The sequence below is a fragment of the Arachis duranensis genome, chromosome 3 (assembly GCF_000817695.3).
Source record: "Arachis duranensis cultivar V14167 chromosome 3, aradu.V14167.gnm2.J7QH, whole genome shotgun sequence".
Lineage (NCBI taxonomy): Eukaryota > Viridiplantae > Streptophyta > Magnoliopsida > Fabales > Fabaceae > Arachis > Arachis duranensis.
This window is the reverse complement of record NC_029774.3, coordinates 11135733-11154810: the sequence shown is the minus strand read 5'-3', so window position 1 is coordinate 11154810 and position 19078 is coordinate 11135733. Positions and strand designations below refer to the sequence as shown.

Below are 19078 nucleotides of genomic sequence, written 5' to 3'. Positions count from 1 at the left end.
GTTTATGTGTCGTGGTCATAATGGGTGAGAAGAGTACTGTCGTGCGTGCAGGTTTTGGTGGAAGGCATCTTTTTCGACTGAGATAGAGGTCCTTCTCTTATCTCATCTTCTTCCCCTCGCGCGTAAAATAAAGATAAAGCTCTAGCATGCATTAGATTAGAGTGATACGCGTCTGAAATGCATTAAAACGAAAGCAAAGAAGCTAGCTGCATGCCTGCCTGCCCGTGGGAGGGGAAAGCTTGCCAGATTTCTTGTTTGAGGATTGGCATGCATGGTCATCAAGAAGAAAAGAAAGCACGCGGAAGGCAGAATAAAATTTAACAATAACTCACTCAAATTCATGTTTGAAATTATGTCTTTAAATTGTATATTTTTAAATATAAATATACAGTGTGTCTTTTATCTAATGTAGTTTCAAATGGTAATATGTAATTGCAGAAGCGTTCTAAAAAAAGGATCATCATTCTGTTATGATATTATAGTTCATAATTAAGTCTAATTAGTAAAAGTAAAATCACTTAACACTTAATTAGAAAATAATATAATTACACTACTCTAATTACTTAATCGCTCCTTACATAAAAAGGAAACAAATATTCGAATTTAATTTCTTTACTTTGCACTTAATAAGCAGTTTTCATTTTCTAAATTCTACCATAACTAGTTCACTTCTACTTAGCTTAATTGGGCTAATATCATAACACATGTTTTGAGTATTATATATCACTCTTCTTCATGAATAAAGCCTCCTTCCTTAATACGTAATACCACTTAAAGCTAAAGCATAAAGCGAGGAGGCGAAAAGTGAAGTTAGTTTTCTTCCATTTTATAGGCAGAAGTAGTAGAGCATATATTCAATGCAGGCTAAGGGGCGATGCTAATATGATTTCATTTCAGGAATTAATTCCATTCAACTTTTCCAAATTGGAAGCATCTTGGTGCAGCCACATGGTTTTACGAATTTTGAGGAATGAGAAAGTGAAACCCCCTGGCCCCCTGTTGCCTTCTATCCCAGACTAGACATACACCATCTCATTATTGACCTGCTTGCTTCCTCGCTCATAATAGGCCAATAATGTTATATGGCTTGATTAATGGACGGATGACATGTTGCATGATATTTAAGATCAGATTCGATTAACACTGCTCAAACAAAGCTGCGGGAATTCCTCCTAGCCCCGTATCTGTGTCTGTGTCTGTACCTTCTAACAGGTAGAATCTTATCAACGCTCCTGGGGCACCACTCTACCACTTTTGATTAAGGGTGTAGATAGATAAGATGGACTCGGGTGCGAGGTGCGACTGATTTAATTAGATTGAGATTTAATTTTAATATTGTATTTGGTCTATTTTAAGGATTTGGATCCTAAATTAATTTAAAATAAATTGGATTAAATGAATTTGATTTATATATAATTTTATAAATTTTTATATAACAAAANATTAAATTTAATAAATATGATATATTATTTATACTAAAATAATTCATTTTAAAATATAACATTATATAATATAAAAATATTAATTGAAATATAAAATATAATATTTTATTATTATTTTTTCTATAAAACATATATTTTAGTTATACAATCATAACTTCAAGCAGGAGCAGGACAATATTTAATAAAAATATTATTCAAATTCGGCTAAAATATTACATAGGATAAAATTGATAAATCCAAACTTGATAAAATATACTTTAAATTTAGACCAGATTTCAAATCGAATCTTAAACATTTCTACTTTTAATTAGTTGCAATAACAAAATTAACCGACTTGTATTTTGTATGTTCATATGAAGTTATCATTCCAAAATAATTGAAAATCGTAATAAATTTTCCTAAGTTTAAAATAATGTTTTTTTTAAATGAATTTCAGAAATAGCAATATTGAATTATTATTATTAATTTCGAAAACTTATTAAATAAAAGAGAGAGGGCGGAAGGGACGGAACGTGCTATTCTAACTAGTAGTCACACCCAATTCAGGTGAACGCAGTTTGCATTGTCCATTACCATTATTGCCGCCCACTGTGCCTTGCACGCTACCTGTTTGATGTAATACCCCTTCCCCACTTCCCCCTTTCGTTCCGTTCGAATTTCATCTGAGAAGCTCAACAAACAAATAATGTGGAGAAAAGTAACCGCCACTTCCTTCTCTTCTCTCAAATCCTCCGTTTTCTTCACACGCCTCCATCTCCAGGCACTCTATTCTCTTCATCTTTTTTCATTTTTTCATTCAATAAAATTGAACATGAAATGATTCTGATTCATGCATTCTTCTGACGTTGACCTACTTTCAATTTGTCTTTTGAGTTCAGCAAGCTTCTAAACACAATGCCGCCTCAGCCTCCGCCGTCTCAAGATTTGCCACCGTAGCACCCTTGCAGGTCTGATTCCATTTCCGTACATATACTCTTTCTTTTCAGTCTTTTACTTTGTACATTAATGACTTTCAATTTTTCATTTCCACTGAATAGATCACTTAGAGAGTGGATATTTCCACTCCAAATTGATAATATTACTTCTATGTAGGAGATTTTACTCTTATTCTAAAGCTTATCTATCACAGAATCTTATCAAATTTAGAGTCACTAACAAAAATGGAGTGCCAATGTCGACTCCCGATCACTTAACCTCACTGTATCATTAACAAAAATTGATCTCCTTTGATGCAGGAAAAGGATGGAAGGTGTCCCTTTATAACATTTGTTTTAGGTAATGATTATACCTTGTTTGTCTTCAAATTTAATTTTGGGAGTTATATCTGAGGTTTTAAGTGTATTATCCAAGTAATGAACATAACCAGGATGACGGTGGCGTAATTGGATTTCACTTTGTAAGAAACCAAGAATAATATCGAAGGGTATCATGTTGTTGCAGCTACATGGTTAATAATGGAGCTTAGAGTTCTAGGATGTTTTATGTTAAATCAATCAATTATTTGACTGTACATCTGGAAAATCTTATCAACTGTTTAGCCAATATGGAAGTGATTTGTGAAAGTTTACAAAGAGAATTGGCAGTGGATCAAATTAAATAATTTTTTCTTTCCTTATGATAATTTAAGTTATTAATGAAATAATAATGCTAAATTTTTCCTTGCTACTTTTTTTCTTTTCAGATATATGTTTGCTTCAAATATGTGATTTAAAATGTTGTTCTTATGTCCTAAGGTGGCCCTGGGAGTGGAAAAGGTACTCAATGTATTAAAATTGTTGAAACCTTTGGATTTAAGCATCTAAGCGCGGGAGATCTTCTGAGAAGGGAGATGGTTTCCAATAGTGAATATGGGTAATATTGTCTTATCCTATTCTTATTTATCTGTTTCATTTGTGAGTCTTTGGGATATTAACAATTAAAATGGCAAAACAGCTCAATGATTCTGAATACAATTAAAGAAGGAAGGATTGTTCCCTCAGAAGTGACTGTCAAATTGATTCTAAAAGAGATGGAATCTAGTGACAACCATAAGTTCCTTATTGATGGTTTCCCCAGAAGCGAGGAGAACCGCATTGCTTTTGAAAAAATTGTGAGTTTGACTTTCAACCTTTTTATCACTTAAACTTGCATTGAAGGAAGTTCGTACTGAGTTATTTTTGTGTCAGCACCTATTTTACTTGAATTTATGTATTTAACTTACTGGAAATTTGTAATACATTCTCTACCTTGTTTGCAAATGGCAATATTGATTACTGAGCAGTGTTTTATAAGAGAGAACTCTTTTAAATGGCAAAAGACCTAGATGTCTCAGATTCAAATTCTAAAAAGAAGCTCCCTACTTGCGGGGGATAAGCCTTTTAATACACATATAGCCGTATACTGCCTTCTAGGCCCCACTAGGTGGGAGGCCATCCGTTATTAATTTTTCTATGTAATAAGCACTCACTGTTCCATACGCAGTCTGGAGCAGAACCAGATGTAGTACTTTTCTTCGATTGTCCAGAAGATGTGATGGTGAAACGAGTATTGAGCCGTAATCAGGTTCTAGTCAAATTCTTAGAAATTGAATATACACTCCTGATATACTGTCTGATATCTGGTGCTCCTTTTATGTCAGGGGCGAATAGATGACAATATAGATACAATCAAGAAACGTCTTAAAGTATTTGAAGCATTAAATCTTCCTGTCATTGATTACTATGCAAAGAAAGGGAAAGTTCACAGGGTAATTCTATGTTGTTTCAGTACTTAATTAAATTTAGGAGAACTGGCCTTCTTTAATATGTCACGAACACACTAAAACTTAAACTACTGTTGCCTTTTGGTTAGAGATCTTTTATTTACTTACTTTTGAAGTGTTTGTTGCTGCTTCAAATTTTCTATTTGAATTTGTCCAAGTGGAAAAATTCAAAAGCAAGTCTTCTATGGGTTTGACTGAAGTGAGGACTGAACCTATGGTTAACCTGTATGTTTGTACTTTCAATATGCAATTGAAGCTTTTGGAAAGAAGGAAAGAAAATATAGGTTCTGTACAAAGGACTTTATGTCGCTTTATTAAAAACACTTAACCCACTGGTTTTGGTTTTGTTGTGATTGCATGCTATATGATGAACATGTTTGTTATAGTGACAAGCTAATCTCTGCAGATTAATGCAGTTGGAACAGTAGATGAAATATTTGAGCAAGTTAGGCCAGTTTTTAAGGCATGTGAGGTATGCCTTTTGTTGTTATTTCTTTTACATTACATTATCATATTCCTGATAGAATTATGGCTGTTTCATGGTCATGCTTACTAGTATATCCAAATAAGCAATTAATAATTGACTGCACTTATTTGACAGCCATAACCATTTATTTGTTTTCCAATGACTTGTATCATCTATACAGCAGAAGGCTCTCAATAGAAGCTGATTGAATGGGTTGGAATTTGGAAACATTGCACAGTGTATTGAAATTTGGGTTTTACAAAGGATCGTATATACTTCCAGCTGAATTGGCTCTGATTCAAGTTCCTTGGCTGATAAGCACTGGAATTTCAGTCCCTTTAAAACAGTTGACTCAAAGTATTGACATTTACATGCCAACCATTCACAGTAGATAGCTCTTGCCTTTTTTCTTTATGTTCCAAGTTTTACTTACATGCAATAAACTGCTCATGCCACCGAGAGTATGGCAGATGGAGCAAAACTGTCTCCAACAGCAAAGGAATTGCCAAGTGCGCAGATCTATTTTTTGGTTAACATAGCATTTGATCTTTTGTAATTTGATGACAAATACTTTGTTGAAACCCTTTGGGGTTTTGTTAACACAGAAGTTGAAACAAGTTTGACAGCTTTTTGTGGTGTTTGACTTGTTCTAAACTTTTAATCTTTCTTTCTTCTATTTTTCTTATCATCGTTGATTTATAAGTTAGACGAACTTGTCTGATTTTGGTTCAATATAGAATGGAAGTGCTGCAATACTTGGGAAAAATTAGTATGGCATTCAGTAGCATAATGGAATTAAATCATTATACCATGGGAGTGCAAACTTGCATCCCTTGCTATTAGCCTATTACACATTCAATGAAGAGTGTTCTAAAAATACTGATAAAAAGAATCAAAAGAGAAAGTTGTGCGACTAAAAATTTAAAAGTTTTCAATTATTAATTAAATAAAAATTTCAAAATTTTCCTCTTCTATTAATTACTTAAAAAAAATTGTTAGAAACAAATGTACTTTTTTGTTTTAACAAAGAAAAAATTTCATTAAATAAAAATGAGTTATATATGAGATTACTTGGGTCAACATCATTGAATTTACAAATAAATACTGAGTACATAGGTAATTTACTGAGTACTTCAACTTTTGAAACAAGGTGTATATATTGTCCCTTGAATATGGTAATTATCTTCCTTGTCTCATCCAATTCCCTCTATTACTGTGGAATTTTTTTTTTTAAGAAATTGACTTCAAAATATAACTATTGAAGAGTGTGCATTTAAATTTTCCCACAATTAGAACACAAGTTAATGGAGTTTAAGAAATATTGATACAGCATATCCGCTATATTGCTCACTGGGTGTTAGTGATGTGATTGGGTTTTATCCACAGGCAGTAACTAGAATGATAATAACCGCTACTTTCCGACCACTAAGCTTCCGTCCAAGGTTGTGCATTCTGAGCAAGAAGAAGGAGAAGAGCGACAACAAAAGTAGAACCAGGAAACTGAGCAAGTGGCAAACAGAGACCAACCATAATATCTTTTCCTTCCCAAAATCCAAATCAACCCCACTTCTCATCAATCGCCAACCCAATCCCCAAACAAAATCCCAAGCACTTGAACAAGTCCTCAACGACCTCGAAGCTTCCCTTGAGAAGGGCATCACTATTGAACCCGAAATCTATGCTTCTCTCTTAGAAACATGCTACCGTTTTCAATCCATTCACCACGGCATCCGACTTCACCGCCTTATCCCAACCACCCTTTTGCACAGAAATGTTGGTATATCCTCCAAGCTTCTTAGATTATACGCTTCTTTTGGTTACATGGATGAGGCACACGACCTGTTTGATCAAATGCCTAAGAGAGATGAATATGCATTTCCATGGAATTCACTCATTTCAGGGTATGCTCAAGCTGGCCTCTATCATGATGCCATAGCACTCTACTTCCAAATGGTGGAAGAGGGTGTTGAACCGGACTTGTTTACATTTCCTCGGGTTCTCAAGGCGTGCGGAGGAATTCGTTCGGTCGAAGTTGGGGAAGAGGTGCATCGTCACGTGGTTCGTTCTGGTTTTGCCAGTGATAGGTTTGTCCTCAATGCACTCCTTGATATGTATTCTAAGTGTGGTGATATTGTTATGGCTCGCAAGATTTTTGAAAAGATGCCCAATAAAGATTCTATTTCGTGGAATTCAATGCTTGCAGCTTATGTTCATCATGGCCTTGAGGTTGATGCAATCAACACTTTCCACAGAATGCTTTTGAAAGGTTATGAGCCTGATTCTGTTTCCATATCGAAAATTCTTACTGGTGTGTCATCATTGATTCTTGGGGCCCAAATTCATGGATGGGTGATCCGGCGTGGGATTGAGTGGAACTTGTCAGTTGCTAATTCCTTGATCAGAGTGTACTCCAATCATGGCAAGTTAGATAAAGCACGTTGGATATTCAAAGTGATGCCAGAGAAGGATGTTGTGTCATGGAACACTATAATCTCTGCTCATTGCAAACGAAGAGAGGCTCTAGATTATTTTAATCAAATGGAGCATGCTGGAGTAAAACCTGATAAAGTAACATTTGTTTCATTATTATCAGCTTGTGCTTATTTGGGTTTGGTGAAGGATGGAGAGAGGTTGTTTGCTTTGATGTGTGAAAAATATAAAATAGAACCAATTATGGAACATTATGGTTGTATGGTTAATCTTTGTGGAAGAGTAGGAATGATTGAAAAGGCTTATAGCATCATAGTGAATGGAATGGATTCGGAGAATGCTAGTCCAACTCTCTGGGGAGCTTTGTTGTATGCTTGCTTTTTACACGGAGACGTAACAATAGGAGAGATTGCTGCAAACAAGCTTTTTGATTTGGAGCCAGACAATGAACACAATTTTGTACTTCTCATGAAGATCTACGAAAAGGCAGGCAAATCAGAGGACATGGAGAGAGTTAGATTGATGATGGTAGAAAGAGGCCTGGATTATTAAAGAATTATGCAGCAGAATTCTAAAACTGAAAAGTGCACTACATGTTTTCAATTCCATTTTGTCCCATGCAAAAGTGGTTATTTTAAGTAAGGATTCTTTAATAATGTATACTGTACAGCATCACCACATAGCTTGCTTGATAAAACTATACCTTGCCTTTGTCTGTCTTCATCTCTATTATCAATTACAAGGGAAAAACAATGTTTGCTGGGTAGTGTTTGGAATTTGTTCTTAATACATAAGTACAAAGACAATGGAGACACTAGGGACAGAAATGAAAACAGAGTTTTATCTATTGTTTCTACTTTTTAAGAGAGAATACATAAATTGAAAAAAAAAAATCATCTTTGTATCTATCTTACACTTTGTTTGAATATAGGAAAGAAAATAAAAAGTAAAAAAATAAGAAGAAAGAAAATAAGAGAAAAAAATAGAATAAAAAATGGAGTTATTTTTAATGAGAAAATTTTCACATGTGACAGTCACTTTATTGGCATAGTGCCATACCAGATAGGTACCGATATCGATTAGACATTTTATCTTATTGTATGAAACTAAATATCCAAAATATCCCTGACTTATGTTAAAAGGACCGAAAGGATAGTGAAAATGAGGCAACTATGTGGCTAAAGAAGGAATGAAGCTTAACACGCGCACAAAAATTGGTTGAAGCTGATGGGTTGTTTGTTTTAAGCCCTGGCGAAACATGAACAAAATATGGCTTCATTTTTTTCTGGTATTCATGAATATTTGATGTAATGGATTTAACGAGGGTAAAGATGGTTTATGTTCAATAAGAATAAAAAATTTGGTTGCCGAAAAAAAAAAGTTAAGTACTATATCCGAAATGTTCACAAAAAAATTCTTGAAAGATATTATTAATAAAATAGTCTATGAATGATTTGAAAATACGATAAAAAAATTAATAAATATTATTTTTTTATAAATATATTTAATATCTAGGTCTTTATGTTGTATTTTAAAATTTTTTGAAGACTTATTTTTTATTAGTATTTTTTTGAATTCGCAGTGTATTTATGCAATACCATTTTGATAATTTAATTTTTAAAAAAACCAAAAACTTGACGAAAAAAATCTTCTTATTCTCTTTTATTCTCCCTAGCTTATGGTACTTAATTGATTGCTTACGAGTTACGACTTTTCTTACAGAAATATAACATTCCAGTATTCTACATTTTCACTTTTTCATGAAAACTGACTAAACTCTACATCTTTAGCTTCTTTTGGAATCAATCAAGTTTCACCCTCAAGCTTTTTCTCAAAACCTCATGCTACGTACATTACTTTCGTTAGTTACTTGCATATTAACATTTTATGAATACTCTGGCCAATTTAGTATATCTTAATCTTTACGCACCACAAAAAGACTAAACCCTTCGTCTACATATTTTTATCACTAAAATTACTCAATTTCTATTTCAATCAATGTATGAACTATTTTTTTTCACTAAATATTTCTAACTAATTCCTTAATTACCTTATTTGATTACAACCTTCGTGGATAATGTCAATGACGCAAATTTCATATATTTCGTGATTTATTAGGACATTCTCATCATCACTCACCTACTTCTACATTGCAAGGTCGCTTATTCATCTAAACCATCAAGTATAGCTGGAAAAAATCATAAAATACACTAATTACTATCCATCTTGAATCTATGACAATATTTTTATATGATAAATTCTTTGTCAAATAATTGTTTTTTCTTTGTCTTTTTTTTTTACCTTTTACTTGACTTTTTTTTTCCAATCACTTTCAATCAATACTACTTTCCTTTCCCATTTTTGGTCCCATAATCATCCCTGTAACTATATATATTTCCTATGTCTAACGCTTTGTTTTTTTTTTTGTCAAGTAATTAATGCTTTGGTTATTATGACTCGTCCAAATTATTGTTCACAACGATTTCAAATTTCAGTCTCATTGTCCAAAAAAGGCCCAAGCACTCTGGCCCATTATCCCCAATTCCATAATGCGGCTGCCCTTACACTAAGCTGTTGAGCCGCCGTCGCAAAGTTTGTACAAGACATCCACTTAGAATTTTCAATCTACATGCTTTGATTAAGGGGACATTCAGTAAGTCTCTCACAATATTCTGCATAATCATATCATCACGTCAAAAATAATCGGCAAAATCTGAACCTTCAACATATTTTATTTAATACCAATCGGTCCAAAATCATTCTATACCAGTGTATCAGTAAAGTAAACTAGTACATGTGAAACTTTTTCTATCAAATATAATATTTCATTTATGTACGGACTATATATTTGTGTTTTTAAAAAAAGAATTACTAGGTGGTTAAGTGTACTTTGCCATCCACAAGAATAGATGGATAAAAACGTGTCTTCATACATTGTTGTTGAATTTGATTCACGTTTCTTGGATGCATTGTATGTAGAAATTAGCATCAATAGTTTCTTACCCATGAGAAGTCACAAAATTCATTGACATTTTGTAATATTACTGTTGAATCAAGTAATTACTTGAGGCTTACTTAAAACATTGTATAGAACAGAAGTCTGCTTATGATTGACCAACAAATTGCTTCTTCCAGCAAACTTGTAGTTTTATTAAGAAGATGAGGCTGGGATCCTAAACTTAAGGTGAATATATGTATTATATAAAAGTAAAACAATTGGTAACTGTGGAAGAAAACAGATAACTGAATTCTCAAGTGGTGGTCGCAGCCAGAGTATTTTAGATTCCATGTATTAACACACCATTACATCTAATCATGTGCTTGATTATTCTCATCTTATCGCTTTTTCTCCACGAAACAACTAGTAATAACTTGTGATCATTCCCTAATGATACTTTGATTCTTTTCAAATGGTGCTTTGTTCTGAAGCATAAAACCCTCTTTCAAAATAAGGTGATACACAATGTTGAAGTAAGGTAAGCAATTAAGTAAAAACCAAAATACAAATTTGCATATAGAATTAAGTCTTGCTAATTGGTGTTTCAAAATATTCTCCTAATTTAATATTTTACTGCATACATTGAATTGTGCTAGCTAGAGTGTTGTGTAACTTCAAGTTATAGCAAATTATATTTTTGGATAATAGTCAAATTAGTACTTAAAAGATGTTTTTTTTAATTTTTTTATTTATCAATTAAATTGGTTATTTAAAAATTATAAATTAATCATTTTTGTCCTTTAGTCACTTAATTAATAACTTTCGTCATTTATTATTGATATAGAATGTTAACTCATATCATATATAACACTTAGTATATCCAATTAAACGCTGAACAAATATATTTATGAAAATCTATCAATTTAGTGTCATTGAATTATAATAGGATTATGCTTTATATAATTGAAAAAAAAAGACTAAATTAATAAATTTTTATAAATATATTTATTCAACATCTAATTAAATATGTTAGTAGTTATATATGATGTTAATTAATATTCTATATATCAATTATTAACAAAAATAATTAATTGAATGATGAAAGGATAAAAATAATTAATTTATAATATTTAAAGAATTAATTTGATTGAGAAAGAGACAAATTTAGAAAATAATTTGTCTATGCTGATCAATACAAAATGAATGTCATTGCATTAAGTTATACTTTTTGTTTTTTTTTTTAATAAATTCGAATATCTCATTAATTACACACACCAATATATTGCGTCCGATATAAGAATAATGAATGAACGTGAGAAGAGGCTAATTTCATAAATAGGCATAAGAAAGCTATATATATAGCTCAAAATTAAAATTAGTAATGAAGAAACGAATCTCCTTGAATAAAATAGACAATATATATTAAGTCAAGAGTAGCAATGTACGTAATTAGTTACTTAAAGAGAATGGTTGTATTAATTAAGCTTAAAGAGAAGGGCTTAACAAAGTGGCCTATATATCCAAGCTAAGCTAATAATTAATAATAAGCTTGGCTAAGGCATTGGTTAATCACACTTCACATGGTTTGCCTATTAGGCTTAGCTATTACAAGTGCTATATATAGAGCCATATAGGTTAAGTTAGTGGCCTACTATTTTGATCCAATAGGGTACCAGAGAGTAGACGGATTTGACCAATAAGCTAACTTATGTCATTAACTAATCTCAATTGTTTTCAAAGAATTTTCTCAGATGCTTTTCCATGACACCACTATTATTCTTTCCATCTAAACTATGACTTGTATTTTAATTTTTTGTTTTTAAAACAAAAATATGGTGAATATATTTTTTTTATTATAGAAATTGCAAAAACAAAGTAGAAACATATTTTTTTTTTCAAAAACAGAAAATTATTGTATGTTCATTATTTCAAAAAAGTATTTTTTATTTCTTCATCTTTATATTTTTATTTAAAAAATATCATCCAAATGACAAAATGTAGTTATTACTAGCTAGCTACATTAATTTTTCTCTTTTATCATATCGGATCTCTATTCTCTCTTCATATATATAGAATATGCGAGATCCAATATATTCCTATATATCATATGCCAATTTAATTAATAAAATCACGAGTATATATTCAAATAAATTTTTAAAAAATTCCTATTGTACGTTTTTATCTTTAAAATTTTTTTATTATATTAAAATTTAAATTTTATAAAAATAAAATATATAAATTTTTATTTCAATTAGATTTGTTGTTTTTACATAAATAAATCTTAAAAAATGTGACAGAATTTTTTTAAAATTCAAAAATTTTGATATAATAATTTTTTAAAAAAAATAAAAAGTCTTATACAAAATTTTTTAAATATTTATTCGAGCATATACCCTAAAATTTTTCATTCCTATTAATATAATATTACGTTACATGTGTATAGATAATCAAATTCGAGAAATTCCTTTTGAACAATCATATAAATTTAATAATTAAGTCATCAAATTCTATGAGTGACCTGGGGCAGTGTGCCTAGATGATTTCACGTTTCGTCCATGATGAACAAAGAACTCGATCATATTGATGGACTGCTTAGGGTGCACTATGCGTAAACCTTATTAATATATAATTCATATTTTTATCTTATACAATTGTGATAAAATCGCTTGTCCCCTTTTAAGTTTTAGGTAAATTTTACATAGATTTTTTTTTTGTTTTATATGGGAAGTTTTCTCGTTCGAGATAATAAAAAATGAATTTTATGTTTTTAAATTATAAAAAATTTAATATTATGTTATAATATTTAAAAATTTTAACGGATAAAAGAAGATATACGAATGATTATATTTATAATAATTATTAATTTTTTTTGCATGTTTATGTAATTTAACATAATTTTAGTAAATGATTTTGAATTTCTTAATTAATGTACAAATGTCTAAAAAAATACTTATATATATAATGATGAGCTTATGCCACTAATTAAAATACTTTTATAAGGGTGTAATCGGGGTTGGTTAATTCGGATTTACACGAAAAATATACTTGAACTAATTAAAATACAATTGTGTCAAAATTTGGATCAAATTCAGCATTTGTTTAACTCAGACTTAGACCAATTCAATTAAAATAAAATCGAATGAGTTTGGATAATTATTAGGTATTTGATTAAAATTTATAAAATAAATAAATTATAAAAAATTATAGAAAAGAACAAAAAATACAATAAATATAAACAAAACAAAAAAATTAAAATTATAAATTATCATTACAGATAAATATTATAATTACAAATTAATATCAAAAGTCAAACCTACAAATTATATTTTTAATTGAATATATAAGTAATCGAGTATTCAGGGTTGGATCGAGTATTGCCGTTTAAACAAAATTTTAGCTTATTATATCCGGTTAAATTGTATGAAAAAAAATATAAAAAAATTATTAAAATTTATTATTTTTGGTTATTAGTTAATTATTAATATTTAAAAATATAAAATAAAATATATTGTTAAATTATTAAATTAATAAAATTTGACTAAAAATAAAATTAATAAATAAATAAAAGTTAAAAACAATAAATTTTAATGCCAACCATTTCTCTTGTATATATCGGTTTGGTTTGGGTTTGTTAGCATAATTGAGTTTTCACGATGCGCATAGACTCCCTCCTATACATTATGCATGCAAAACAAGACTAATCACTAAAAGTAGAATTAATTAACTTGATAGGAACCATTAAACACATATACGAAGAAAAACACTACTATAGTATATGTGTATAATTTAAAGGGTAAAAATTCAGCTGGAGTTGAGTTGTATTTATGTGAAATTATTAATTAAAAATTATTAAAGAATTTAATATATTTAACTAAATTATTATTTAACATTTTTTAACCGTCAATTTCACAAGAAAATAATTGTGCACACGAATATTCATCCACTTGAATTCATTCGGAAAATCCAATTAAGATTGATGGATCTTTCTAGTAAGAAATCTTGTTAACAAGAGCGAGAGCATTGCTATTCATCCAAGCAACATTAGCAATACTCGATTGGATCTTCTTCTGCAATGGAACCCTCACTTTCATTTCACCAATTCCATCCGTACAAGTGTACTCATCCGTAATTGCAGCACTCATCCATGTCTTTATGCTATCCCACTCAAACCTCTCCTCCACCGTCCTCGTTCCGTTCAGCCGCGCCAACTGCTTCGCTGACTGCTGCAGCCGGTCCACCGTGTCGTCTATGTTATCCCGGCAATCCGCCAGCACCGAACTCTCCGCTTTTGTTAGCCTCGTCGATTCGGATAGTTTTGTCAGCGTTCTGAACGAGCTCTTCGCTATCATTACCGTTATGTTAACGGCTACTTTTGTGAGTGTGACGCGGTTTGTTTTGACTTGCCACGCGTAGTGTGACAAGTAGTTGTAACAGAAATTAGGGTATGTGGTTGAATTGCACTCATCCTTTATGAATTTCTTGTATGTGTTTATGGATTTTTGTGTGGCGGGAGAGTAACTTGAAGATGATGATGTATGAACGAGGGTTGAGATTAATGCAATGGATACAAGTATTCTCAACATTATTGATGATAATGATGATTAATTATCTCTAGTATTAATGTATTAATGCAAAGCTAGAAGGAATGTAATGGTGGGTTTTATAAGGAAAATTTGTTATGATGAGTATTTGAGGTTCTTAGCAATGATGTGGTGGAAAAAGAATCAATGAGGAGGAAATTAATTAAATCATGAAGATGAGTAATTAAAAATTGCTGGAAAATTCTGTAATGTTGATAAGCCAAATCTAAAGCGTGGAAGAAGGGGATAGCACATGCCACATGGTGATGATTTCATGGATACTATTTTAGTTTCTTTTCTATGAATGTAACATCATGAATCACAATCTGATTTGAAGGAAAATGGAGTAGCTAGCACATGCTTGACTTTTATATAAATATATAATTAAATGCATTTACAAGTACATATTACGCTACAAAAATATGGAATAATTAATTGTGATTAAGCATGTAGTTTATCAACTAATTATAGTGACAATGTAAATCCTCATGGATAAAATATTATATTGAAAAATAATTAAATAAATAGAGGGGGAATATTCATGCATGCATGTCGATGAAGAGTGAAGGGAAACAATTAATAATAAAAATAGTTAGAGGAAGTATAGAGAGCTAATGGAATATTTGTATAATATGTACAATGAAGGTTTAGGGATGTCTGATTCAGTATTAGAGATATAATCATTAGTGTTATCTTTTTTCATCAGCGTAAACTTTTGAGATGAGTGATATCATGACATGATAAAAATTAACTTAACTTTTTAGAATGAGTGGTTTTATGACATGAAATCACTACAAGAAAAACACCCATTCAGGTACACTTGAAAAGTGTAGCCAAAAGTGAAAAAAAATGATGCCTTAGGCTACGGCTACGCTTTTTGGGCTACGGCTACGCTTTTTGGAGTGATTCCTATTCGGCCGTTGCCTATTCTTAAAGGCTACGCTTTTCTGCACCAAGGGCTACGCTTTTGACTTTTGAGAATAGGCTACGCTTTTCAAGTGATGCTGTCCAGGACCAAAGGCTTTTTTTGTACAACATAATATTTAATAATATGATTATATATATAATTATGTATTTTTAATTAAATAAATTAAATATTATAAAATAAAAATAAATACACAATTATATTAAATTAAAAAATATTCTAGCAAAAGACAGCAAATACATTCCAAAGATTCACAAGCATTGTAATGTTACAATATATTAGTACATAAAACAATGGATCCAACTATCCAATTGAACAATCACTCAACAATAGAGTAAAAAAATGAAACATGTCTAAACTACTACTTTCCATGTATCAATGAATATAAAAAGGATTACAAATTATTGTTGTATTTTGATATACTGGATTTGCACAATGCTTGCTCCTCTATTTCAGGATATCTCGAATCTTTCTTGGCGGTACTTTTATTTGATGCTGCTGTAGCCATCTGTCAAAAGAATCACTAGTTGAGTTCTACAACAACAATATCAGAAAAGTTAGTTTAGTTCATACCTCTTCAGATCGCGCTATCATGCTTGGAGGACTAACAGCTAAATAAGCATAAGCCATTAAGTCCAATGGCCAACCAGTAATCTGTATTGGAAAACATTGAGATCTGACCAAAAATAGAACAAAATAAGTTGGTAACAATTAAAGTTAAAAGTATTCATCGGAATGATATCTTAAAGGCATATCAGATAATATAAAGTCATCAAGAGAGAGTAAGAAACGAAAGGTTATGGGCTTATGGCCATTATGAAAATAGAAGCTATATCAGTAAATAAATAAAATTCTAAAAACTAACGAATTTACTTAAAAAAATGGTAGTACATTTAGTTATTTTTCATTAGTGTTCCACAGTTCAAAAATGGAACTTGTTTGAAACTTGTTTGCTTTGTGCTAACTTTATCCTAGATAACAAATTCTAATCTTTCAATCTATGTTTACCTACTCACCTGGTTGATATGGCCGATCTGTAGTAAAGACAATTCCCTTTGATAAATTATCATAATCCAAAAAGGTATCCACCTAAACCAGTGAAAAGAAATTGGAGTTAGAAAATTTCATGGGCAAAATCATAATAAGGAAATTTCTTTGGAATAGACCGTACATACTCCTAATATTATAAACCATACCCTCAAAACAGTTAAACAGAACAGGTAGAACAACCCTCAATACTAAACCACCAAGCAACCCCATTTATTAGGATGACCAACCAAAAGACAGATCCAAGCTAACACTTGTGCATTTTAAGTAATTCAGAAAAAAGGAAAAAAAGCCACACACACACATCCTTCAGAAGACCAGAAAATCAAAACCCAAATTTCATAACCATAATAAAAAAAAACTATATGAGAATTATATGGGAGGATAACAGCAATAAAAAAATGTCTATGCATAGATTCTGTTTATCCTGGTCGATTGGCTTGTTTCTGAAATGCTACATATATCTCAGTTAATAAAACATATCACGTTCTAAATAATCATCACCCTAATCAAAAGAAAGTACAGACCTCAATGAGAAAATAAAGATAGGTACCTAATGGTAACTTCATTCCAGCCTTAGTGATTTCATAAGGGATAGTAGATGGATTTTTTGTTACAAACAATTGCCGGGGAACTCCAACCTTGCCTAAAATCAAAAGCCACACACACACACACACACATATCCTTCGAAATCAAAAGTGATAAGAAGCACTAATAAAAATTAAATAAGAAGAGTAATCAAAAGCACTAATAATATGCCTTATAATAAAAAATAATATGCATAATAAACTAAATTCACTAATGAAACCAGCAAGAGTGATCAGAAACACTAATGAAGCAGAGCAGTTTTTTAAGTTAGAATATTGAATTTAAAAATACCATGTTAAAAAGACTACTCTAACCACCAAATTTAGAATGAATTAACTCAAGAAAGTATCCTGAAACGACTAAAACGGATCATCAAGGGACACCACATTTAGTATGTAATTTCTCATTGTGTAACTGAATGCCTTCCTTTATTTAAACCTAGGAATTCTAATGATGCGCCATCTTCCAATCTAATTGGTTATTACAATAGTTGACAAATTGCAATGAGCCACGAAAATACTGCAGCATATATAATCCACATGCAACAAAAATAATTAACATGAAATCAGTAAACTACTCTAGACAAATGAATAATAGTCCCCATTAGTACTTGATTTTTGTTTATTAGAACATTACCATTTACCACTACAAAGTAAACTGTGCTGATTAAGAAAGCAACAATCATTCACATACAGATCCAAGAATCAAGCAGCTGACTGGTCAATAAGCATACTCAATGGAAAGGTTTTTGCCATTTAATCACCAAATACAACTAAAATCAATATCTAACTATTCTAACCCTTACCTCTTTGTTGATCAAATACACAAGACTTGTCCCTGTTTTTCTCTTGAGCCCAAACCTTAACCGTTTCAAGAACCAGAATTTTGGTTACATTTCACAAGGCCATTCGACCAAATTAAACACAGAGGAGAGAAAATCACTCACCTCTCTTTGCTTGTGGTGGTAGTTGTGTTAACAGAAATTGAATAAACTGGAAAAAAAATGGAGCAAGAGAATTATCAGAATTTTGAATTAGAGGAGAAAAGAAAGAAGATGAAGTCGCTGTCCTCACCTAGCAAAGAAACTCGAAGAACAGTTGGGTGAGTGGAACGCAGCTCCCTCTTAAGCTTCAGTCAGCTCCCTCCTTGGCCATCATTCTCTTTCTCTTGGTGCTATGGTTGACGAAGAGCCAAAAACTTGAAGAACACTCCTGTTTTTGCTCCCTGGTGCTTTGGCTATTCCTCTGTTCCTTGCCCTCTCTCTACTGTCTGTGAATTCATGAGAGAGACAGACAGAGACAGACAGAGAATGGCCCTCCATTCCTCCTCTGATTTTTGAACGTGAAATCTTGTTGACCCTGCCATTCAATATTCAATATTAGGGCAATCACTTGATAAACTTTGACTTCACTAGTTCACTAGTTCACCATCTACACCCACATTTAGATCCTTTTGCAACTCACCTGATTAGTACGACCATTGCTATACTTATGAACAATACTTATCTTCAAGAAATGGAAAAGAGCTGCAATAGGGGACTGAACCGACCACTTAGAATTTAGAAACATGCAAGATTACAGCTCTTGAATCAAATTTCTTCCTATCAAGTTCTACAAGATTACAGCTCTTGAGTCAGAAAGATTTTAGCCAAAACAAGCAAAAAAATAAATAAAAGCACTCCTCAAAATCCTGACAATAATTGATTAACATATAGTCACATATAAAGAGAGAAGGAGGTAACTTCAATACTTCATCCTAATCCTTTTTACAAAACCCAAAGTATAACTAATCCATTACAAGCGCCAAGCTCATTTGTATTAGGGCAAAACAAAAAGCATTCTTATTTCTTAGTTAGCAACAAAAAACTTTATGTTTGTCCATATATATTTTCTAACAATAATGTTCCACATTTCCACTATATG

General features: G+C 31.4%; 3 protein-coding genes and 1 long non-coding RNA gene across 5 annotated transcripts; 2 read left to right on the top strand and 2 right to left on the bottom strand.

The window, feature by feature from the left end:
• Nucleotides 1-1953: 1953 nt before the first annotated feature.
• On the top strand, nt 1954-5287 carry LOC107477568 (UMP-CMP kinase). 2 transcript variants are annotated; one of them, XM_016097611.3, is made up of 9 exons: nt 1954-2202; nt 2321-2389; nt 2678-2717; nt 3176-3293; nt 3375-3531; nt 3903-3983; nt 4060-4167; nt 4589-4654; nt 4833-5287. In XM_016097611.3, the coding sequence occupies exons 1-9, from the start codon at nt 2128-2130 to the stop codon at nt 4851-4853; spliced, it is 735 nt and encodes a 244-aa protein (XP_015953097.1). In that variant the 5' UTR covers nt 1954-2127; the 3' UTR covers nt 4854-5287. The 2 variants fall into 2 exon arrangements, with proteins under 2 accessions (XP_015953097.1, XP_015953096.1); XM_016097610.3 differs by having other exon boundaries at nt 4830-5287.
• A 666-nt stretch (nt 5288-5953) lies between these two features.
• On the top strand, nt 5954-7891 carry LOC107477566 (pentatricopeptide repeat-containing protein At4g25270, chloroplastic). Its single transcript, XM_016097609.3, has one exon. The coding sequence runs from the start codon at nt 6047-6049 to the stop codon at nt 7628-7630; it is 1584 nt and encodes a 527-aa protein (XP_015953095.1). The 5' UTR covers nt 5954-6046; the 3' UTR covers nt 7631-7891.
• Nucleotides 7892-13982: 6091 nt separating this feature from the next.
• Nucleotides 13983-14614, bottom strand: LOC107477628 (pectinesterase inhibitor 4-like). Its single transcript, XM_016097677.3, has one exon. It carries the CDS (start codon nt 14597-14599, stop codon nt 14003-14005), a length of 597 nt encoding a protein of 198 aa, XP_015953163.1. The 5' UTR covers nt 14600-14614; the 3' UTR covers nt 13983-14002.
• Nucleotides 14615-16527: 1913 nt separating this feature from the next.
• On the bottom strand, nt 16528-18744 carry LOC107477627 (uncharacterized). The gene is made up of 5 exons (XR_001589797.3): nt 18230-18744; nt 18103-18148; nt 17962-18016; nt 17122-17214; nt 16528-16610 (listed from the first exon to the last, which is right to left on the bottom strand). It is a non-coding gene; the product is annotated as an uncharacterized LOC107477627 (long non-coding RNA).
• Nucleotides 18745-19078: the final 334 nt, after the last annotated feature.

Excerpts from the sequence above, each read along its gene's own strand:
- LOC107477568 (XM_016097610.3), top strand. The coding sequence starts at position 2,128 with ATGTGGAGAAAAGTAACCGCCACTTCCTTCTCTTCTCTCAAATCCTCC. Across the intron at positions 3,984-4,059 it reads GAGTATTGAGCCGTAATCAG|GGGCGAATAGATGACAATAT; the intron begins GTTCTAGTCAAA and ends CTTTTATGTCAG. Across the intron at positions 4,168-4,588 it reads AGAAAGGGAAAGTTCACAGG|ATTAATGCAGTTGGAACAGT; the intron begins GTAATTCTATGT and ends TAATCTCTGCAG.
- LOC107477566 (XM_016097609.3), top strand. The coding sequence starts at position 6,047 with ATGATAATAACCGCTACTTTCCGACCACTAAGCTTCCGTCCAAGGTTG.
- LOC107477628 (XM_016097677.3), bottom strand. The coding sequence starts at position 14,599 with ATGTTGAGAATACTTGTATCCATTGCATTAATCTCAACCCTCGTTCAT.